This window comes from Pyrus communis, chromosome 5 (genome assembly GCF_041283825.1).
Source record: "Pyrus communis isolate YQ-2024b chromosome 5, ASM4128382v1, whole genome shotgun sequence".
In the NCBI taxonomy this organism is placed as follows: domain Eukaryota; kingdom Viridiplantae; phylum Streptophyta; class Magnoliopsida; order Rosales; family Rosaceae; genus Pyrus; species Pyrus communis.
This window is the reverse complement of record NC_142569.1, coordinates 4460216-4484196: the sequence shown is the minus strand read 5'-3', so window position 1 is coordinate 4484196 and position 23981 is coordinate 4460216. Positions and strand designations below refer to the sequence as shown.

At 37.5% G+C, this 23981-nt stretch overlaps 3 protein-coding genes and 1 pseudogene across 4 annotated transcripts; 1 reads left to right on the top strand and 3 right to left on the bottom strand.

The window, feature by feature from the left end:
• The first annotated feature begins 598 nt into the window (after positions 1 to 598).
• On the top strand, positions 599 to 3869 carry LOC137725200 (high mobility group B protein 14). 2 transcript variants are annotated; one of them, XM_068463801.2, is made up of 6 exons: positions 599 to 798; positions 1458 to 1640; positions 2595 to 2652; positions 2757 to 2801; positions 3311 to 3391; positions 3502 to 3869. In XM_068463801.2, the coding sequence occupies exons 1-6, from the start codon at positions 728 to 730 to the stop codon at positions 3556 to 3558; spliced, it is 495 nt and encodes a 164-aa protein (XP_068319902.2). In that variant the 5' UTR covers positions 599 to 727; the 3' UTR covers positions 3559 to 3869. The 2 variants fall into 2 exon arrangements, with proteins under 2 accessions (XP_068319902.2, XP_088549995.1); XM_088693869.1 differs by lacking the exon at positions 599 to 798 and adding an exon at positions 1204 to 1345 and having other exon boundaries at positions 3502 to 3708.
• Positions 3870 to 4047: 178 nt separating this feature from the next.
• Positions 4048 to 6401, bottom strand: LOC137725199 (uncharacterized protein ycf23). The gene is made up of 9 exons (XM_068463800.2): positions 6086 to 6401; positions 5850 to 5915; positions 5582 to 5656; positions 5435 to 5497; positions 5216 to 5275; positions 5028 to 5117; positions 4836 to 4943; positions 4511 to 4633; positions 4048 to 4260 (listed from the first exon to the last, which is right to left on the bottom strand). Exons 1-9 carry the CDS (start codon positions 6287 to 6289, stop codon positions 4129 to 4131), a joined length of 921 nt encoding a protein of 306 aa, XP_068319901.2. The 5' UTR covers positions 6290 to 6401; the 3' UTR covers positions 4048 to 4128.
• A 13681-nt stretch (positions 6402 to 20082) lies between these two features.
• LOC137724354 (agamous-like MADS-box protein AGL29 pseudogene) lies at positions 20083 to 20813 on the bottom strand (annotated as a pseudogene).
• Positions 20814 to 21920: 1107 nt separating this feature from the next.
• On the bottom strand, positions 21921 to 23583 carry LOC137724585 (agamous-like MADS-box protein AGL62). The gene is made up of 2 exons (XM_068463346.2): positions 22843 to 23583; positions 21921 to 22410 (listed from the first exon to the last, which is right to left on the bottom strand). Exon 1 carries the CDS (start codon positions 23530 to 23532, stop codon positions 22897 to 22899), a length of 636 nt encoding a protein of 211 aa, XP_068319447.2. The 5' UTR covers positions 23533 to 23583; the 3' UTR covers positions 21921 to 22410; positions 22843 to 22896.
• Between the last annotated feature and the right edge of the window lie 398 nt (positions 23584 to 23981).

The following is a 23981-nucleotide window of genomic DNA, read 5'->3' as shown; positions in this document are numbered from 1 at the left end:
TTTAATCAGTCAAATGTATCAAACATATTGAGTTCATCATAAATATGTAAAAAAGAAGGCATACATACAAAGTTCTTCAAGAAAATTGGTATTTTATGAAATTATATTAGAAGACTGTTTTATTTCTTGGATATTATTTTTAGTTTTTCATAACAGGGATGTTGTTTTAAAATTAAGTCAATCCGATTTCTAAACCTAAGTATTTCTATTAATTAATAAAATATTTATTGTCAACCAAAATTTTATAAAATTACTAATTTAATCATTTAATTAAAATAGAACATAAATAAGAAATATGAGGCATAAATGTAATTTCACACAATCAAATCTTGTTTTTTTTAAAAAAAAAACCTCACCTACATGTAAACCTAACATATCTCTAATTTATAAAAAATAATAATAATAATATCATTTGTTTAAAAAATACTACATTTCCGTGATTTTTAATTTTTGTTTTATTGTGATTTTAATGCATGCCGATGACGGTGGAAATTGGGCCCAGCCTAGTTACCTTGGGCCTGATTTAACCACACAGCCCAACTTCCTGGCGAGATTCACTCGTTAAGCCGTCACATCACCCACCGTACCCACCAAAACGTCGTGGTCTTCTCAGAGTGCTCGCCACGGTCTAATCATCAGTCGTCACTGTGCCTGCCCACTTCCCACACCAACCCACTCACCCGACCCGATTCCACGACCGACGCCAAAAGGCCCGAAGCGAAGAAACATGGCAAAGAAAACTAGCAACTCCCAGCAGTCTCCCTCGTCTTCTTCCTCCGCCACAAAAGCTTCAACTGGGTACTTTTCCTCTACCCTATCTCTTTTCTCACCACATGTTCATCACTGTTCGTTCAATGCTTTCTGAATTTTTGTTGGGTTTTTGAAAAAACCCATGAAATGATAAAATAAAATAAATGGAAAAAGAAGGCAAAGATCGTTACTTTCTGCTATTTTGTTGATTGCGTTGTGTTGTTTTGTGTTGAATAATGTGGAGAACTCAGTACTTGGAGTCTTGGACAAGAAGCTAGGTTAAGCTCAGTTGGGTGGTGGGGTTTGTTCAGTTAGTTTAAATTTGAGAAATTGGTGATTTTATTGCTTCTAATTTCGTTCGGTTATTCTTTAGCTTTGTACCCTTTTGAATTTCGAGCAATGCTTAGCGTATACAGTGTATACTTACTCTCAGGCTGCTTGCTGAGGAATTGGGTGATAGGAAAGAAAAAGAGGAAATAGAAGAACTAGGAAGGGAAGGAGCTTTTCAGGGTTACGGGTTGTGTGGCTCTGAGTTTCACTTTCAAGAAAATGTTTAATGATCGTGTGAGGCCTGGACTCGATGGAGGCTTTTTAGGTCTGTTGTGCTTTTGATGGTGTGACATTGGCGGTTGAATTTGTTGTTTCATTCCTTTTATTCCTGGCCGAGGCATCGGTGCTCATTGAAAGAAATTCTTCAATCTTTTTAGGGAAATGGTGTTGAAGGTCCAACAAAGGGAGGGGACAAGGAGGTCAACAAGGTTAAGCAGCGTAAATGTGGAGGGAAAGAGAATCGTTTCACTAAAGAAGTCCAAAACCAAGCAGAAGAAGAAAAGTGCAAAAGTTGATTCCAAGATACCCAAGAAACCGCCAACTGCTTTCTTCTATTTCCTGTATGTACCTCTTTTCGTTCCTGTTTAGCTTTTCATTTATGTTTATTATACATGTTGTTTGATTGTCAACTTGCTGTAATTGATTAAATTTCCAACTTGTTCAATGACTTTGTTGTTTGATTGTCTTAGTCCTATAAGAACACGTCATCCTTTTGGATCGCTGAAATTGAGTATCCAGATAATGAGACTGACCAACCTCAATCACCCAATGGCTTTGTTGTTTATTATACATGTTGTTTGATTGTCAACTTGCTGTAATTGATTAAATTTCCAACTTGTTCAATGACTTTGTTGTTTGATTGTCTTAGTCCTATAAGAACACGTCATCCTTTTGGATCGCTGAAATTGAGTATCCAGATAATGAGACTGACCAACCTCAATCACCCAATGGCCTTAAATTTGGAATTTGTCCCCTCTAATAAAGAAAGATATAGAAACTGAAGATCTCTCAACTATCCATAATATGAATACTATGAACCAGAACCATAATCACGACTGATGATGAAAATTGATATTAAGTTATTTATCAAATCTACAAGGTTTCGGTCGATTTCTGAAATTCACTAGTTGTAACCTTCCATAGAAATTTTTTGGTGAAGTTTTCTAAGTATTAGTCCCCTCATTCTTGTTCAGTATTATTTTACTTTGTTTTATTTTCATTGGTACTTCAATCTGAAAAAATAAATCCACAGTTTCTTTGTTTTTAAATTGAATTTCCCTTACCTCTCACTACAGTTATTTTGTCAGTGTAAGGTCAGATTAACCAAAGCTGGTTCTTGATTGTTCTTTTGTTATGACGTTCTTTATTTTTTTTTGTGATTAATTATAATTTATAATGCCTCAATGAGAACGCTATTTATCAAACTCACTCTGAGCACCTTTCTCATATATGAAGAACCAACCATAAACCTCTTGAGGTTTTACCGACTTAAACTGGTTTTTCTTGTGTTTAAGGGAGGATTATCGTAAGGAACTTCAAGAGCAAAATCCAGGTATCAAGCAAATGCGCGAAGTAAGTGTATGATACGGTAATCCGTTTAACTTTTTGCATGTTTTTCATTGTTGCTCATACCATCAGTTCTCTTGTATATGAATATGCACTACTTTCTCGTTCAGATTGGAAAGGTGTGTGGAGAGAAGTGGAAAACAATGACATATGAGGTTTGTGTCTCTTTATACTTTAGTTGGCCTTTTATGTTTTCATTATATTTTTGCTTTACTTTCTCTAAAGTTCTGTATTGAAGACCGGATGAAGTATGACTTTCAAATCGTGGGTTCTATTTAACCTAATGTTCTGACCTATAGTTTTGGTTAAAATATATGGCCCATTCACCTGTATGGACTTGTTTGATGTGTATGTAGTTGTCTTTTTTTACTTAAGCTAATTATTATAGTGGATCTCATCTCGCTTAAATACTGACCCGCCTTGGGTTCATGAGATTTACAGCTAAGTGATACTGGCTGAATCATGCAACGGTTCTTTCCTAATGACTCTGTGTGGTTCTCACCATTTAGACTATTTTACTTGTTGATCATCTAGTGACATCAAGCATCAAATAGTATTTTAGCTTTTTGACTGTTTATGAGTTTCCCTGACAATGGTGATTAAAAATAGCTTATAGAATTTTGTTCTTCGTTCTTTTCTCTCTCTCTCTTTCTTCTTATATTAGGAAAAGGTTCAGTATTATGATATAGCCACGGAGAAACGAGCTGAGTTTGAGAAGGCCATGGCAGAATATGCACAAAGAAAGGTAAACATGCTTTGAATGATCTTTATAGTTAATAAGCAGAACCTTATCTTACAAGCAATGCCGAGTGGTGCTGAATTGCAATTTACTAAGCAGATTTCGAACATTTTCAGGAAAGTGGCGAGGATGAAGAAACCGAGGATGAGGAAGAGGAAGATTGGTCTGTCTAAGAAATCATGTTTCCGTATGGTGGGCGTACTCTAGTTGTATGCAAGTCATAGGTCCTGGTCATGTGTCTTTTGTAAAACTGTCTATGCCTGTATCATTCTTGTCCATATCCGTTCACAATTCGAATTTAGTAGTGAATTCAGATTTTAACAGTTGGGTATGTACTTTATTTAGTGGAAGATGACAGGTCTAAACCTTACTAGGAACTTCTAGTTTTAGCTGTCACTGGGCAATTGTATCGAATACACTCATTGTCGAGTCATGTTCTTGATTCCTAACAGTTTTCGAGAATATATAACTTCTTTTCCCCTCATTCTTTTGATTTGTTAGTGTAGTTGGCGAGAACTTCTTTCAATTCTTGCGCAGAATAAGAATTGTTAAGGGCAATCTGGTTGAACGAAAGATGTTCTTGCACCAGATGCTGGGGTCCAAATCGTTCTTGTTTTGTGAAGTTCAGTTTATGCTGCCAAGGAAAACAGAACCTAGAAATCTGAAAGAAAACTGCTGCTCTTATTTATTTGGATATTGTTGCCAACAATGTATGTATATTGCTGCACTATATGATTACTGGATTACAGTTTCAAAACTTGTTCTTCAGCTGCAGTGAGCCTACCAGCTGAAGCTCCTAATGAATTGGAAATACTCCTCACTTCTGCAATCATTGCAACAACATCATTGAGCTTGTTCACGGCTGAGCCGACGCCCTGTGTCCGAAAATGATGAAACAACCAGTAAGTTAACCACGCAAAAATAGCTAGACAACATACTTCAGTGTTGACGGATTTGGACGGTGGGGCAAAGTGAGACGGGAAGTGCGCTTATCAGGCCCAAAGTATCACAAATTCAGTTTCAGAGGGTTAAAGTGAGATTCGCGTTGAGTTTGAGAGGGTATTTCAACAAATAAGCTTTTGTTGAAATGTGCATATTACAGAAGCAGGTTCATCGTTTACATACCACACCGGCAGCTCCTGCTGCTATTGCCATTGGGGCTGTAACTGCACTCAATCCGGATGAACACATTACCGGAATCTTGACAGCATGGGATATCGAATATGCTGCTGCCAATGTTGGTGTTGCCTAAAACATGAAATACTATCATCAAATGTGTCTGTTGAAATAAAACTGGTTGCATGTGTTCAATCCCAAACACGCTCTAGGCAAGAATTCAATGCCAAGCTCTTGGTTTTTTTTTCGTTTGTCTACTCAGGCTCGTCTGGAGCCTAAGATTAGTTTGGATAACTCGTAACAGTTAAGGTATGTGTAGGTTAATTCGTGTTACCTTCTCGACCAAACCAAGAACACCTGATTTCGAAGGACTGGTACATTTTCCTCCTTCGGTTTGAATGATGTCGACACCTGCCTGCTCCAGCATCTCTGCAAGCTTGACCTGTACATTGATTCAACTAGCTTGGTTAAACCAAATACATCGTGCCAACACACATCGATAGTCACTTTCAGCAATGATTCCGACCTGATCTGGAAGGCTTAGTGTATGAGGTACAGTGACTGATAAGGTCACAGACGGAAGAATCCTCTTGGTCTCCTTTGTCAGATTCAATATCTGCCAAGGAACTCAACAGAATACAACAAGAGAATCCGATTAGTACACTTATAGCGCTATGTTTTTCGTAATTTGCAAGGTAACGAATGTGGTACCACCTGCTCCGAAGTGAAAACCACTCCCATCTCGTAAAAGGAGTCGTAGTTTCCAATCTCAACCTGCAAAAGCCATCAAATTTATCATATCAACACAAACCGAAAAGCACATAGCAATATTGTTCTGAAACGATTTAGCATTCCCTCGAAGGGAACCAGGTCACATAATCAAATTTTTGGCCTGAAATGTGTAGTACGAAAGGGGTTAGTTTGTAGTCGAACCATCAGTGCTCCTGCTTCAACGGCAGCTGGAAATGCTGCTGGATCTACAGAAGAAACACAAACCTGCACAAGGAAGACATCCTTATACATGCAAACTACGGTTGGAAAATGATGATCACGATACGCTTAGAAAGCATATGAATATACCGGAAGAGAAGTTAAATCGATAGCAAGCTTCACCAACTCCGGGTCACAGGCTATATCCACATGAGTTGCTCCTCCCTATAGATGCAACGACACATGACAACATGACATAAAAAGTTCAACATTTGCTCGGAAATTCGATGAAATTTGACACCACAAGCAATGTGCTCTAACATATTCAGATCCCTTGGTTCAAAAACATAATCTGTTTTTGTTTAGCGAGTTCATCGTTAGTTCATAACTTCATCTATAAACGGAGTAAGAAACAAACCTGCTCAGCGGCAGTAATGACTGATGCAACATTTTCTTTGTCAAAATTCTGCAATCCTGAAATAATCTGAAAAAACACAGTTACAACTTACATCAGAATTCTTGGATATCAAGACATGGTTATCAAATTGCAGAACCAATAAGTATTTTTCTTTTTAGCTTCTCCAGACGTTTTCCCAGCAACCAAACAAAGCAAAACACAATAATAATGTCAACGGGAAGTAGGATTCGCTTTACCTTGAGAGCTCTGCGTTCATGAAAGTCCCTGAGGACTGATTCCTTGGTAGCTGACAGAAGTGCTTTTGTGGTTAAAGTGGCTCTTTTTTTGAGAGCCAAACATGGCCTTGAAGGCAGAGAGTTACCCAGAAGAGGGTTGTGGTGGGTAGGTCTGAAACTGGATAGAGAGGGTGGTGAAGTTTGTGGGCAGATTGAGGCCTGCATCTCTACTCTGGCTGTAGGTTTTCAGGGGGTAGAAGTTGGAGGGAAAGGGATAAGAGAGGTTTGGCAGTGGCAGATAAAATGTTTCAGAAGAAGATAATTTGGCTGCCACCTCAACATAAATACCATGCTATGTAATTATTTATGCTTATTTGGCTTTTTAGCTTGAAAATGAAAATCGACGGACGTGATTTTTAAATTTGTCCACTACAATTTATTTTAGTCATTCTGTGAAGAGTTTGTCAATATCTTCGTTAAATTGTCATGTAAACGATCACTTGACTACCTTTTTAAGAATTTTTTTTTTTTTCAAATCAACATTTTCACTTAACAAGAATATTGACAGTTTTTTCACGGAATGACCAAATGATTTACGATGAACAAACTCAAAAGACCACTTTTATAAATTTTCAATGTTAGAAGTTAGGTCAATCTCAGTTACCATTTTGGCTGAAAAGTCTACATATTTTAGGGATTCTATTGGCACAAAGGTACCAATAACAAACAAAAGACTGAGTTCCGCTTCAAGGCTACTTAGCATTCAAGTGTACAATTAAATATTTTATTTTTAATCCCATCTATTAAATATTTTGTTTCACTCAATGTTATATCTCATTAAAAAAAATTCAAAAGTAGTATGTTTTCTTATCCACACTAGCTAGAGAATTACCTTCCCAAGATAACCCAAAAATTATGGGTAACGCTAGAGAGGCTAAATTTATAAACAAAATTTACAAACTAAGTGATGTATCACCAATAAAAATAAGCACATTTATCAATATGTAAATAATAATCCGATCATCAATGTATGTCATTTAGTTTACACAATTTTATCTAAAAATTTAATCTCCTTAGCATTATCCAAGAATTATATCTCCTCTTGGATCTGATGCACTCAACTAACTTCAAAGTCAGTCACCAGATGAGACCTAAGGCAATTCAACCTCCATCAGCTAACACATTACTCCCAATGCATGAATGAACAATTCCTCAAACTCAAACGCGTTTTATCTCCTCTCTCTAACCTTTCCTCCCCTCTGCCTTCAAGCTAAAAGAAACCCTCCTAGCCGACGCTCCTTGTTCTGGCTTGGGGTTGACGGCAGCCTGACTCCCCCTCTTTCTAGCCTTCCTTCCCTATTTCTCTTCCCTCTCCACCATCTGCATCTTCCCTCTTCCCATTCTACCAAATTAAAAATAAAAAAAAAAATAAAAAACCTCTATACCCATGTTTTTTCCTTTTTATCTGGTAGTTTTGTTTTGCTAGAAGACTACAAATTGAAATATTTTTTTCTTAAAATCTGAATCAAATAAGAGTATTTTTGGATTATGGTTATTTTAAAATTTTTGTGTTTTGGATTTATATATATATGTAGAAGAAGAAAATATAATACTAGTAAATAATATTATAAAAAATCCAGGCAAAGAAATATTGCATACCAAGAAATTGAAATAAAGCAGGATAAAGAGGGAGATCGAGAGAGTTGGCCTTAACTCATCAAAAGCTTGGAACTGCAAGAAAAATAATAATCAATAAATGGTTGTTATAAGCACATGAATAAGAATGCAGAAATTGTAAATAATTAGATAGAATCTCACACAGAAAGGATAAAACAATAAAGAGTTAAAGCCAGAGAGATTTAGTGAATTCTTTACTATTTGTAATCCTATCATACGGTTACAAACTAAAAATATATAAAAATTGCTAATATACAAACCAATTAAGTGAAACACCTTTTTCTTATAGATCTGCAACATTTGAAGTAGAGGGACAATTAACAATTACCTCTAGTAGAAATATGATGCAAAAATGTGGTAAATATAACATTAGTCTTTGACTGATAGGTGGAGCCCCGAGAAGATACCAAGTTGACTGGGAAAATTACCATAAAAAAGTGGAGGAGAAGGTGACACTCCAATATTTCTAGGAACTTTAACGAAAAATCATATTTTTACATTAAAAAGTTAATCTTTGTACTATTTATTTTGTTATTTTCATTAAAACTCAAAATTTTCTAACTCTTTTCATTAGTTTTTCTATATTTCTATCCTTTATCCTTATGACACATGAAATGTAAAATTACATATAATACCCTTCGATCTTCCAAGATAAAATTTAGGATAAATTACTTAAAACTACCTTAATTATTAAGTCATTAACAGTTTCATACATCATCTTTAAAAAGTTTCAGTGTCATACCTTATTTATGAATTTTTTACAATTTCATACATTTCGTTAAATTTCTGTCAATTATTCTATTAAATAATAACGTAACATGAGACGAGACCCATTATCTATTAAAAATTTGATTAATTAAATATTAAAAAAAATAAAAAAATAAATCTTTTTTTTTTTGGCATGGGACCCACCCCTTCCCTCACCCTTTCTTCCCCCACTCCCCTTATCCCACCCAAAACCCAGATCCCTTCACCCACGCCAACAGCTCCAACCTTCCCCACATCCTCTCTTCCTCCTCCGCCCCCGCCTTTCACCAACACCTGCTCAAGCCTCTTCCATGTGGAACTGGAAAATTTTCTACCCTCCGTCGCCGCCGGATTCCAAGTTCTTCGACCAACGCCAAAAAACTCAATCCCAATCCCGCCAACACCAAAAATCGCCCCACCATCTCGCCCCGGAACATTCGGACGAAAACGATATAGAGACGGAGCCGGCCGAGACTGAAGCATAGAGATTGGAGTACGATTTCTTCCTCAACCACCGAAACCCAAATGCCCAGAACGCCCATCACCAGAAAAGGCACGAGTCGGGGAGAGGGGTGGGCGGCAGAGAATGAGGAGGTGGGTCTTTTGGGGGAGGGGGGGGGGAGATGTTGGCGTGGGTGGGGAAGGGGTCGGGGGTTGCAGAGAAGGGGAAAGGGAAGAGATCTGGGTTTTGGGTGGGATAGAGTGGGGCGGGGGAAGAAAGGGTGAGGGAAGGGGTGGGTCCCATGCCAAAAAAAAAAAAAAGATTTTATTTTATTTATTTAATTAATTAAGTTTTTTAATAGATCACGTCACTATTTAACGGAATAATTAACAGAAATTTAATGGAAGAAATGAAATTGTAAAAAATTCATAGATGAGGTATGACATTAAAATTTTTTCAATAACGAAGTATAAAATTGTTAATAACCCGAAGTAGTTTTATCTAATTTACCCTAAAATTTATAAGACCCCTGATTTGCTAATTTGGCTTTGGAAGATTCCTTCTGTTCCAAACTAAAATGGGGCAGGCGGCTTGTAGTTCAAAGAATTAAAAGGGTTTAACTTTACCTACGAAGTCCTGTTTTCCTCCATAATGTAAATAGAAAATTCTAACATATAACAATGTAATTACGTTCTACGTCAATAATAAATGAATATGTGTAGATCAATAAAGTGGCACCGCCATCCACAGTCAAGAATTTCTCTAGTGGCGTAGGTAATGACATTAAATATGTACAATTCAAAGTAACTTTGCAGAATGACAAAACCAATTTCCTGAATTAAATTGCAGAAAAAGAAGTCAGAATTCATGAAAAAAAAAAAAAGTTAACTGATCATTAACTTTGTACATGAACATAATAAGCATATTAGGAACGCCAACTTGACAGAACCAATATCCTCCCCAGAAAAAAAAAAAAAACCCTAATCCATTTGGCAAGCAACTTGATCTGTCAACTGTACCCTTCTTGAAGCAACATAGAAAACCAAGTACAAGGAGAGTCAGAAGAAAATCCTCTCAAAAATGGCATCCACAAAACAAGTAGAAGAAACAGATTCTGAGCAGCAAAACCACGGCCTCGAATGCCGCCACGATCTTGAAAACCACATCATCGTAAAAGGAAAGCTGCAGATTCAGGGGCCGGAACTTGAAGGCAGACCCCAGATACTTCCACCTCAAACTCCACGACTCTTTCTTCATCCTTCGAAAGAACAACCACCTCTTCTTTCCCCCACCCATCTTCTGTTTCACTTTCTCTCTCTAGATTCCCCTGTTGAATTGTAATCTTGTCTTGGCCCAAAGATAATTGATCCGGCCCATACACAAAGAAAGATCCATGCACATGCTAGAGAATTCTAGCAAAGTTCAAGTTGGTGGAAGAGTCTAGAAGAATGGTGAGGATTCCACCAACATACAAGATTAGTGTAGATAATTCTAGCTTAGGAAGGTAGTGGAATTATCTAGATATCTCTAGCATGATGTTTTCATGCTTCTCCAAGGTTCCATCCATGCCTATAAAAGGAGAAGGCATCCACACCATTTGGAACAACCAAGAGAGCAAGTAGCAAGAAGTGAGAGTGTCAAGTAAGAAGTAAGAAGAAGCAACAAAGCTTCTAAGAGTGTTTGAGTGTTTTCTTTTGTACTAAGTTTGTGAGTGAATAAAAACCTTGTGTAATACTTTGAGAATTCTTTCTTTCTCTTGCCTATCAATTCCGCTGCGTTACATTTTTCTTTGTGAGATAAACATCTCTAGAATAGTGAAGCATTTTTAAACCCCAACAAAGTGGTATCAGAGCTATGGCTAGCAATGCTATGGCAGCCTTCCAAGTTCCAGTGCTCGACAGCAACAACTTCGATAATTGGAGTATCAAAATGAAGGCCCTTTTGGGTGCACATGATGTCTGGGAAGTCGTGGAGAAAGGCTACACTGAGCCAGAAGATGAAGCTACTCTGTCTCAATCCCAGAAGGAGAGTTTGAAAGATTCAAGAAAGAGAGACAAGAAGGCTCTCTACCTCATCTACCAAGCATTAGATGACAATGGCTTTGAGAAGGTCTCGAGTGCAACCTCTGCCAAGCAAGCATGGGAGAAGCTTCAAACCTCTTACAAAGGAGCCGAACAAGTGAAAAAGGTTCGTCTTCAAGTATTAAGAGGTGAGTTCGAATCTCTACAAATGAAAGGGTCTGAATCAATCTCTGATTATTTCTCAAGAGTCTTAGCCGTTTCCAATCAATTAAAAAGAAACGGAGAAAAGTTAGAAGATGTTAGAATTATGGAGAAGATACTACGCTCGTTGGACCCCAAGTTCGAGCACATTGTCGTGACGATTGAAGAAACTAAAAACTTGGAAGAAATTAGTATAGAGCAATTAATGGGTTCGCTACAAGCATATGAAGAGAAACATAAGAAGAGGCAAGGGAATGATGAGCAGCTCCTTAAGACGCATGTTCAGCCAAAGAAGAAAGAAGAAAGCTTCGACAACGAGAGAAGCCGATATGGAAGAAGTCGTGGTCGAGGTCGCGGACGTGGACATGGGCGTGGATGTGGTTGGAACTTAAACAACCATAGCAACTACGAAAGAGGAGAAAGCTCAACAAAAGGTCGCGGAAGAGGACGCTCAAACTCAAGGTATGAAAAATCTCAAGTTCAATGCTATAATTGTCAAAAGTTTGGGCATTATGCTTGGGAATGTAGATCTCCAAACAGCAGACTTGATGAGAAGGTCAATTATGTGAAAGAAGAGCAAGAAGAGAATGGCGTTGTGCTACTAGCATGCAAGAACAATGATGGAGACCAAGACTATACATGGTACCTTGACACCGGTGCCAGCAACCACATGTGCGGAAGAAGAAGCATCTTCGTAGAGCTCAATGAATCAGTGAGTGGTAACGTTTCTTTTGGAGATGAATCCAAAATACCCGTAAAAGGAAAAGGTAACATCCTTATTCCCCTGGAAAATGGGGGTCACCAATTAATTTCGAATGTCTACTACATGCCCAATATGAAAAGCAACATTTTGAGTTTGGGTCAACTCTTAGAAAAAGGTTATGATTTTCATACGAAAAATTATATCCTTTTTCTTAGAGATGACAAAGGAAGATTAATTGCCAAGGCGAAAATGTCAAAGAATAGGATGTTTCCCATGAACATTCAAAACGATGTTGCAAAGTGTCTCAAGATATGTTACAAAGACATATCTTGGCTTTGGCATCTTCGTTTTGGGCATCTTAACTTTGGGGGATTGGAGTTATTATCTAAGAAGGAGATGGTGCGAGGCTTACCGTGCATCAGCCACCCTGATCAAGTTTGTGAAGGATGTTTACTTGGGAAACAGTTTAGGAAAAGCTTTCCAAAGGAGTCGACCACAAGAGCCCAAAAGCCACTCGAGCTCATTCACACCGATGTGTGCGGTCCAATAAAACCAAGCTCTTTGGGTAAAAATAATTATTTCCTTCTCTTCATTGATGATTTTTCAAGAAAAACCTGGGTGTATTTCTTGAAGCAGAAATCAGAAGTCTTTGGAGTATTCAAGAAGTTCAAAGCCGCTGTAGAAAAGGAGAGTGGTTGCAAGATCAAAGCCATGAGATCTGATCGAGGAGGAGAGTTCACTTCGAAGGAATTTCAAGAGTTTTGTGAAGCAAATGGAATTCGTCGACCTTTGACAGTTCCAAGATCCCCTCAACAAAATGGAGTGGCGGAAAGGAAAAATCGAACCATCCTCGACATGGCTCGAAGCATGCTCAAAAGCAAGAAATTGCCTAAGGAATTGTGGGCAGAAGCTGTAGCATGTGCTGTCTACCTATCCAATCGGTCTCCAACAAGGAGTGTGTGGGGAAAAACTCCGCAAGAAGCATGGAGTGGAAGAAAACCAGGTATTTCTCATCTAAGAGTTTTTGGAAGCATAGCCCATGTACACATACCAGACGAGAGGAGAACCAAACTCGACGACAAAAGTGAGAAGTTCATCTTCATCGGCTATGACACCAATTCAAAAGGCTATAAGCTGTATAATCCAAACAATGGGAAGACGGTGATCAGTCGAGACGTGATGTTCGATGAAGAAGGAGAATGGGATTTTGGCCCGCATGCAGGTGATCTTCACTTCTTTCCTCAATTTGAAGAAGAGAATGAACAAGGGATGATGGAGCAAGCAAGAGAGGTTCAACAAGAATCCACTACTCCACCTGCTTCACCAACATCAACCAATCATGGTAATTCATCAGCATCAGCATTGTCAAGTGGGAGTCTAAATGAAAGAGAAGTACCACGCACAAGAAGTATACGAGATCTTTATGAGGTAGCTGAAAGACTTGATAATCCTACACTTTTCTGTCTTTTTGCTGATTGTGAACCAGTCGACTTCCAAGAAGCAGTGCAAGATACTAAGTGGAGGAAAGCAATGGGTGAAGAAATTGAAGCAATCCAGAAGAATGATACATGGGAACTCGCTATTCTTCCGAAAGGACACAAAGCCATCGGAGTCAAGTGGGTGTACAAGACAAAGAAAAATGCCAATGGAGAGGTCGAAAGATACAAGGCAAGACTAGTGGCGAAAGGCTATGGTCAAAGAGCCGGAATCGACTATGATGAGGTATTCGCACCCGTTGCTCGGTTGGAAACTATACGATTACTAATTTCTTTGGCAGCTCAAAACAGTTGGAAGATTCAACAAATGGATGTGAAGTCCGCCTTCCTAAATGGAGTCCTTGAAGAAGAAGTCTACATTCAGCAACCGTCAGGCTATGAGATCAAAGGGCATGAAGACAAAGTTCTGAAGCTGAAGAAAGCCCTCTATGGGTTAAAACAAGCGCCACGAGCATGGAATAGTCGCATCGACAAGTACTTTCAGGAAAACAACTTCATCAAGTGCCCTCATGAACATGCTCTCTACGTCAAAGTCAAAGATGAAGATATTTTGATTGTGTGCTTATATGTGGATGATCTAATCTTCACTGGGAGTAATCCAAGCATGTTTGAAGAGTTCAAGAGAGTGATGACCAAAGAATTTGAGATGACCGACATCGGGTTGATGGCATATTACCTAGGCATTGAAGTCAAGCAGAACGAAGAAGGAATTTTCATCTCCCAAGAAAGCTACACAAAGAAGATACTGAAAAAGTTCAAAATGGACGACTGCAAGCCCGTGAGCACGCCAATGGAGTGCGGAGTCAAACTAACCAAGTATGACAAAGGAGAAAGCGTAGATCCAACATTTTTCAAAAGCCTAGTTGGAAGCTTGCGCTACTTGACTTGCACAAGACCAGATATTCTCTATGCTGTCGGATTAATCAGTCGCCACATGGAGAATCCCACAACTACACATTTGAAAACGGCCAAAAGAATTCTTCGATACCTCAAAGGTACTGTTAACTTTGGCTTGTTTTATTCAAGTTCTGATAACTACAAACTTGTTGGATATAGCGACAGTGATTGGGCAGGAGATTCCGACGATAGAAAAAACACTACTGGATTTGTGTTCTTCATGGGAGACACTGCATTCACATGGATGTCGAAGAAGCAACCGATTGTCACTCTCTCTACCTGTGAAGCTGAATATGTAGCTGCTACTTCATGTGTCTGCCATGCAATCTGGCTGAGAAACTTGCTGAAAGAATTAAGAATGCGACAAGAAGAGCCAACAAAGATCTATGTCGACAACAAGTCTGCAATAGCTCTAGCAAAGAATCCAGTATTCCATGACAGGAGCAAACACATAGATACCCGTTATCATTTCTTAAGAGAGTGCATTGCAAGAAAGGATGTGCAAGTGGAATACGTGAAGTCTCAAGACCAAGTTGCCGACATATTCACCAAGCCACTCAAACAAGAAGACTTTGTCAGACTAAGAAACTCAATTGGCGTCACAAGACAAGATTAAGGGGGGATGTTGAATTGTAATCTTGTCTTGGCCCAAAGATAATTGATCCGGCCCATACACAAAGAAAGATCCATGCACATGCTAGAGAATTCTAGCAAAGTTCAAGTTGGTGGAAGAGTCTAGAAGAATGGTGAGGATTCCACCAACATACAAGATTAGTGTAGATAATTCTAGCTTAGGAAGGTAGTGGAATTATCTAGATATCTCTAGCATGATGTTTTCATGCTTCTCCAAGGTTCCATCCATGCCTATAAAAGGAGAAGGCATCCACACCATTTGGAACAACCAAGAGAGCAAGTAGCAAGAAGTGAGAGTGTCAAGTAAGAAGTAAGAAGAAGCAACAAAGCTTCTAAGAGTGTTTGAGTGTTTTCTTTTGTACTAAGTTTGTGAGTGAATAAAAACCTTGTGTAATACTTTGAGAATTCTTTCTTTCTCTTGCCTATCAATTCCGCTGCGTTACATTTTTCTTTGTGAGATAAACATCTCTAGAATAGTGAAGCATTTTTAAACCCCAACATCCCCCCCCCCCCCTTCTCTCTCTCTCTCTAGATTTCAGCCCTTCTCTAGCTTCTCCTTTCTGGTTTTTGGGTTTGGGGGATGTGGTGGTTTTATCTGGGGTGGGGGAAAGATTCGGTTTCTTAGAAGGCAAGTTCTCTAGAAGGTAGGGAGATTGAGGGAATTTTGTGGCGGGGAAAGGGTGTTTTGGGAAAGTTGGTGGGGGTGTGGGGTAAGCGGATGACTAAAGCTCCGCGTTTTGATGGTCAATCGGAGTAGAAGACGTGGGGGAGTGGAATTATGAGTTGTATGGGTGCCTCCAGTCGAAAATTATACAATCAAGACCAATCCTAGAAAATGTCTTCATTCCACTCCAAGGAACCCTGGACTAATATATGATGAGCTGTTTCTTGGTGGCTTCTTTCTTCTTCTTCTTCTTCTTCTTCTTCTTCTTCTTCTTCTTCTTTATTTTTCCCTTTAATAAAGTTGTGAAAAGATGAACGTCATCCTAACGGTAACCATTACAATGTCATCTGGTGCCAATAAAATATGCATAATTTTTTGTCTACACATTCTAATTTCATACGAAAGGCTACATGGCAATATACTATGTCCTGTAATTTTTTTTAATGTCTTAGCTCCTCTCCGTGTAGAAAAGTACAAGGATTACGATTTCATTATAGTTTCTACCGTATAAATAAAAGAATTGGCTACAACATTTACATAAATTTAATATAATCATTATTTGAAAGTCAAATAGTAATTGAATTGAATACATATAACTATTGTAGTTGAATATGTAACGAAGAAAAAAACCGCAACTACAAAATGAGTAAGGTGTGGACAGAGAGAAAACAGACCGGGTAGCAATTTGGGTACCATTTCACGTAAATATTCATTTTTTAATGTAATTAAGAAAATTTTGAGTGGGGTAGCAATTTGGGTACCATTTCACGTAAATATAACTTTGAATATTGCACATAAGTTCACCTTTTTGTGAAAGTGGACTCTCTCCAAATGCGATAGAATAAAGAAGTTCTTGACTTAGCTAAGTTGGACAGAGTAATGTGCTTACCCTTTTGTATCCAAATTCGTCTTTTCCGTAATTTAGATGAATTTAATATACATTCTCCTATCGTTTGTATAACAACAAAATGCAATTGAAAGTTAATTTTTGAAAATTAGTTTAACTCACAAAATTTGATGGCAATATTTTATATAGGCCTGGTAAATGGATCTTGTTTATTGTGTTCGTGTCATACTCGTTATTATAGTGGGTTTTAATAGGTGACTCGTTAACAAGTCGTGGTGTTTCGTGTCGAATTAAGAAGTCGTACAAGAAATTGCCAGACTTAATTTTTTAGAAAAAGAAGGGAAAAGCAGACAGAATTACGTACACAATTGACAATTGGTATGCATGGAACTCCATTCAGTTCGTTCTAAAGTAATTGGGACGGTGGAGTAGGAAACAAATTACTTGGGCGACACATCGCACATACATGAAGTAGATAGCTTAACTAGCCATATTATTCTCTTGGGATCTTATACTCCCGAAAGTGAAAAAGCAAGGGAATTTGACAGCCATGGTATTTGAAATTCCCTTCAATGATTTCTAGCCAGATGTGAGAGGATTTAGAAAACCTTGAGCTTAATTATTCAGTTTTTGGGCATGAAAGATTCTTATTTCGCTTACTCTTTAGCTAACAAAAAAAAATGAGGTTCTATTATAAAACTAATTAACAATATGGGTATAGTTTAATTATTTATAAGCATATGTAAGATCTTTTTTTCTTCGATGTGAGATCCATACTCTCAATAAATAGTGACACATGTCACCTAATATTAGGTTCGACTCTTATAAATGAAAAGTTTGATACTAATAACTGATACATTTAGCTCGAATATCTTACCCGTTACTGTAAATATGTCGTCGTATCATAAAAGAAAAGTAGCTAACCACTAATACCATGCTGCCTAACTTGTTCTCCTAGTTAATCCAGGAGACCAGCAACATAATAACAGGCTAGCAGTGGTTAATTTGTATATTATTTAGATGCTCCAAAATAAACAAATGAAGAGTGTAGTCCAAAATATCTATAAAAAATGAAGTCAGGAAATAGATAGCTAGCGAGTTTGTCCATCCCATTGGAACTCCAGGTCATATACGAAATGCTTACTCTGTTTTGCCAAAAGTTTCAACCAAAAAAATTCCAAGTATTCCATGTCTATTTCATCTTGCCTTTGTCGGCTTTGGTCTCCCAGTGCCTAAGACACCCAGTATTTAAAATATTAGTATGGTAAAAATATTGGTATCACAATATTGGTATACAAATTTGTAGAAATATCGATAAAATTGATATCAGTTGCATTTGATAGAAATGATGGAAGTTTGCTCAAAAACTTGGAAATTTAAAATGAAAATTTAAGGAATGTCAACACTAGTATAGAAGAAATATAAGAGGTTCACTGATATTTAACCAATGCGTAGGACATATCGACGAATTATGTTGATTTAGCCAAAATTTAAGATTTTCTCCGATATGGACTCCACCCCACCTCCTCCATATATTTCTCCAATTTTTCAAACACATAAGACACCACATTATCATCCATACCATGCATGTTCTTTTCTAGATTAAGGTATCAATTAAGAGTTTATATTTAAGTCTATCTTTATTTTGATTTACTATTCATTGTATACTTGCTTTTCGAGATATAAAGCTACTAGGTATCTTTTTATTTTTCAATGTTTTCACCATTTACATGGATGATCCATATCTTTTTTTATATATAAAGTCTTTTGTTTATTGATATCTAATTAAATTAGGCTAAGCTATGAATAGAAAGATTCAAATTTGAGAGCACCACTGGCCTAATAGTCAAATTTTTATTAATATTTTGCAACTATTATATATAGGAAAATTAAGCTTACTAGTCCTTTTACAAATACACCAACAAAAAATAGTCCTGCTTTCAACATGCAATCTTTACTATTTCTCTTCGATGAAAAACATTCAATATTGTGTCAATAAGCTATATATCAATATTGTATTGAGAATGTATTAATATTGTGTCAATAATATATTAATTTAATTAAAGATATTTTTGTCAAAGAGGGCAAGGAAAGGCTGCATTTTTACAGCAGGATTGTCTTTGGTTGATGGATTTGTAAAAGGACTACTAAGCCCAATTTCCTTAATATATGTGAGGAAGATCTAAAAATTAAATGGTTTAGATAATTAAAGTACATTACAAAGTGAAACATACAAAAGTACCTCTTGTTCGTGGTTGGAATGTAAGGGTATGAATACCCTTCTATGTGTATGTGTGTGTGTGTGTGTGTGTGTGTATATCCCACAATTATAAATATTCTCTCAAATATATATGTCCGTTTACTAGAAGAGTTTTAATGCCATTAATCTCCGATAAGTATAAAATGAAATTACATACATCCGGGCTTATGAGCCTTGTAAGAAAACTCATCACGAGCTCTTATCAAATGATGAGTGGAGTGCTATAGGCATAAAGATTTACGCACCACTATTTTTAGTATGGTACAGTAGTACCACGTCACTTGTGATACTTTCATTCAAAATCTTACAGCGATAAACATACACACACATAGGCTTCCCTCATCCTCAGACTCTCTGCCGGCAAATAGCAGCAGCATCTGCAATCGGCCATGGTTTGGTTCACTGGTCGCTTGCACGTGCCGGGAAGGTTAGGGGTAAGACCCCGAAGGTCGCCAACTCTGTTTATAAAAATAATTTTATAGGCATCAATCTTTTCTCAATTGAGATTAAAATTTACATAGAAAGAAAAAGATGAGCAGGGAGAGACGGAGCAGGAGAAGAGAGGAAGGAAAAGAGATGGAGAGTCCGGCGTCCAGAGGCAGGTTTTTTACTCTATTTTCAGATTTTTTTTAATTTCTTAATTTAATTTCTTGAAAGAGACAAAATGAATTTCAAATCCAATTGTAAAAATAAATGACACATGTCAAGTTTTCAATGAAAGTATCGCATCCACGTGGTGATACTGTAGTATTTAATAATTTCTCGTATGAGTAATGCTAAGGAGATTAAATTTATAAGCTAAATAATGTGTCACCAAGTGAGTACCTGTTGTTGAATATAAGTCCCACATCAAAATATTGAGAAAATAAAATAAAATATATAAGATTATGGTTTCACTCTTAATAACACCGAGACATTTTGTTGAAAAGTACTATACATATCAATAGGTAGATAAGTTAGGACAATATCGGTATGGTTAGGAGTGAGTCAATGACTCATCTCTCTAAATATCCGACATGGTATCAAAGCGGGTTTGATTGTGGGTCTTGTGGGTCCATGTCGTGCTCGAGTTACTAGGTTTAATGTAACACCGTGCTTTTGTGCTTAATGTCTGATGTGAGATTGGTTGCACGTGTGGTCACTATGTAGTGGTCTCGCGTGAGGGGACAAGTTAAAAATAAGTCTCACATTGGAGAATTGAGAAAATAAAATACAATATATGAGTGTATGGTTTTACCTCTAATAACACCGAAGACTTTTTAGGTAAAACTCAATACCTAAAAATAGGTCGTTAAATTGAGATAATATTAATATAATTAGAAGTGAATGAATGATCAGTCTCTTTGAATAATTGACACCCGGGACACAACTCAACAATAGAAGCACACAAAACATTTCTACCAACAGACAATTGAAAATAATATAATATATAAGCAACCACATATGTCCTTCAACCCATTTCATGTATTAGGAAATTCCATCTCAGGTACAGCAAAATTAATCGACCTAACACCAGCATCACACAAGCGCAGAAAGACATTCATTCCCTAAAGTTTACCTAATTAAGGTCTGTCATTTTTAGCAACAGTAGTCATATCAGTCTCTCCTGTCATTTGCCAGGAGAAGCAGCGAAGACGATGCCTCCACCTCAGTGGCTCTTTCTTTCACGGTCTCGCGCAGCGCCTCCAGCGACGCCTTCATTTTTCGAAGATCTGCCCTGCTCTGCTCACGAAAGCTCGGCGGTTTGCTTTTGAGTGGCAAACCCCTTGCTTTCAGTACAGCCTTGTCAAGCACAAGTCCTCTTTTCTTCTCAGCCTCCAACTGGCTGTCCATGTCCTCCAGTTGCTGGTTAAGCCTCCCCGCTTTTTCATCATTCTTTGAAACCCTAAACTTTGATTTAGGGCACTCCTCATTTAGAAACCTATCTGCGATAGACTCCACATTCGGGTGCCCAAACGAGAAGGGCTTCCCTCCCGGAGAGAAAACAAGGACGGCAATCTCAGCGCCGCACAGGATGGCGAGCTCGTTTGCTTTCTTGAACACGCCACTCCTGCGCTTGGAGAAGGTCACCTGCCTAGAGCTGCTATCCTCCACCACTTTCATCTCAATTTTTCTCCTCCCCATGGCTAATGATTTTTTTTTTTTTTTTTTGGAGGGGGGGATTTTTATCGGAAGATTTATGGGGAAGTTGATGTAAGTGAAGGAGTATATATAGGGCTTGGGATATAAGTACCCCAAGTAATGATTCAATGTTTCTAATATTGGTTTTTAGCCCTTATTTTATGAGAAAATTGCTGATATATAAAGTTATTAAATTTTATATTATCTTTCCTTTTTCTTTTTGAAAATTTCCATATTGCATTGGAGCTGGCCACTTTGGGTTGGCATCATTGAATTCAAATTTTGCAATCCGTATTCTGGAATTGAATGAGGAAAAAAATTTTGGATTACATATTAGGTAAGCTCTCTTTTTGTAGCTATCCCATTGTTTGAGTTTTCCTATATAAATGGCAGTTATAACTTAAAAAGGAAAATGAGATGTATTTAGGGAAACGATAAACGCACAATTTAAATAAAAAAAAAATTCACTTATTTTTGTTGCATGAGGTCCGTTGTTTTCGTTTAATTTATTTAATTCAAGAATCATAAATTAAAAAATAGGTGTAAAAAGTAAAAAAAAATGTGAAAATTATCACAAAGTAATAGATCCATGGATAGTGTGATAACGCATGGCCTCTAAACTGGCAAGGCGAAAGTCCAATGAACATGGTTACCAATTACAATTAACTTACCATTCTTTAATTGCCAACGATGTTTTTCCTTAAATGATATTTCCTTGAATGTATTATAGTTTTTGGCAGGTGTTTTATCTTAATTTTGTAAATAAACATATCTGTTTAATATTTTCATTTTCTTCTTTATAAAATGATGTTAGAGATGAAGGTTAGGATTAAGCATCCAATGGATCAAAGTAAAAGGAATGTCACTAGGCCATACTGTATTACTGGTCTCATGTTTCATCTTAGAAATTAATTTTTTATCAACTAAATAATCTAATTGCAAAAGATTTGTCGCTTAATTTGTTGTGCAATAATTCACTCTTGCACTAAAGGTCTTGAGTTCAGTTTCCCCTCCACTAAAATTGGTTGTTGAAAAAAATAGTGGTGCTTTCTCTAGTTGGTCAGATGAGATTGCAATGTGTGTGTGTGTTTTTTTTTTTTGAAGAATTGGAGAATATCATTAACCAGGGCCAAAGCCAAAACAGGGATACATAAAGCCACACGGGCTAACAACATCAAAATAGAAACAACACTAGAAGGGCAAGAACATAACATGGAAACCACATGTCACCCTTATATATACAAAACATACACTACAAATTGGACGGAGGGCAAGGGAGACCATCTTTGTTCAGGATACGAACAAACAAAGATGGGGTCTACGGACCCATACAAAGTCGCACATCTCCACCCTAGAATGTGATGCCACATGATCCACGGCTTTGTTAGTTGATCTTGGCACCCAAGACCAATCCCAAGAAACAAAGGATTCACCTTCGCTTCGTGTCTTACCAAGAACAGGGAACAGTTCCCAAGCCCCTTGCTTAATACACCCGTTCAGCCATTCAACGATCCCTTTAGAGTCCGACTCAATCACAATGCGGGAGAACCCCCTCTGTCTCGCCATGCAGCAACCTTCCAGCACTCCCAACGCTTCCGCCAATTGGACAGTCACGGCTCTGATCCGCCTCCTCCTAACTGCCAAACACCGGGAATTATCAAATTATTTGGAGAAACACATGTGATGAGATGTAATCCAAAATGTGATGAGATGCTTTATGGCAAAAGGCATTATCAAATTTTTTTTTTTTTGAAAAAAAGCATGTCCTTGAATTTTTTTATAAAAATTACAACATGTGTCTCTAATAAAAATATGTTATAGCAAGAACGCTTATGAGCACAAGTCATAAATATCAAATACGTACATTAGTCATTTAATTTTGATTATGTTGAAATATGATCACGACACTTCTACTGATGGTTCAATTACTCATATAACTCAATTCTGAATTAAAATGCAACTAATAATTATAATTAAACAAAAAGTAAATCTACATAAACTCATGTGGGCGCAACAATTGAAATTACTAAGTAATAAAAGGGGCATTTGGATTTAGTAAAATAACCCACTCATGTGTCCTACTTTGAAAAACCCTAGCTAGCTTTAAGGAGGGTTTTTCAAAATTAATGGCCGTAGCCAGGAGGAAATGCATAAGAACCAGTCCCACTTGGATTTGCATCAAAGTTGGGATTGGTTTGTTGGACAGATCCAGAAGAGGAGGCACCAAAAATATTGGTACTCCTCTCCTTAAGATGGTTGGAGATTGTCATGTGTATCTCCGCCGAGGATACATAGACTTGTTTGAGCTCATCCACCCCAAGCTCATCAAGGGGTGCACTCCACCACAGGTGCTCTCGATTCCTCCTTCTCCTGGCTTTCCTTAGGAGCGATTTCTGTCGCTCCTGCACATCCTCTAACTGGTTGATAAGCTCGTTGTACTGTTCGATAGCCTCGGAAATTCTCATCTGTCGATGATTCTCCATGAACTGAATAGTGTAGTCATCGTTTTCGGGTGGATTTTGGTCCAGAAACCGATTGATGACATTGTCGACAGATGGATGACCATACGAGAAAGGCTTGCCAGATGGTGAGAAAACCACAATTCCCACCTCACCGCCACATAGTGTTATCATCTCGCTAGCTTTTTTGAAGACGCCGGATCTCCGTTTCGAGAAAGAAACAAGAAGATCCTCTTCGTTTTCGATCCTCTTCATCTCAATCTTTTGCCTACCTCTAGTTTGCTTTCCCTCCATGGCCATTTGGAAAATGATGAAAGAATTGTTTTTCTTAGTAATTGGCTTGTAAAAAGAAGGTTTGCTTGGTTTGGTTTTCCTTACAATTCATGTGCTTATATAGGATGGAAAACCGCATCTTGGTTATTCAATGCTGTTGACCAACTAGATATGCTTTTCAAATTGTCCTCTCTCCCCAGTTTATTTTGTTTTGGGTTTTAACTAATTAATTTCCAGTTAATTAGTCATATTAGTATATTACCAACATTTCCCCTAAAAGCTTTTATTTTTTCGATGTATTACCAATATTATTCTAACCAGAAGTTGGACATTTTACTCATAAATTAATGTGTTATTTGGCAATGCATATGTTGGTGCCACACACCTTAGAAAGACTCGTCACATGATGTTACTGTTTCACAATTCAACCTCAATAAGATTTTTTTTATACTTTCAATAATTAACTTGCGAGAGTA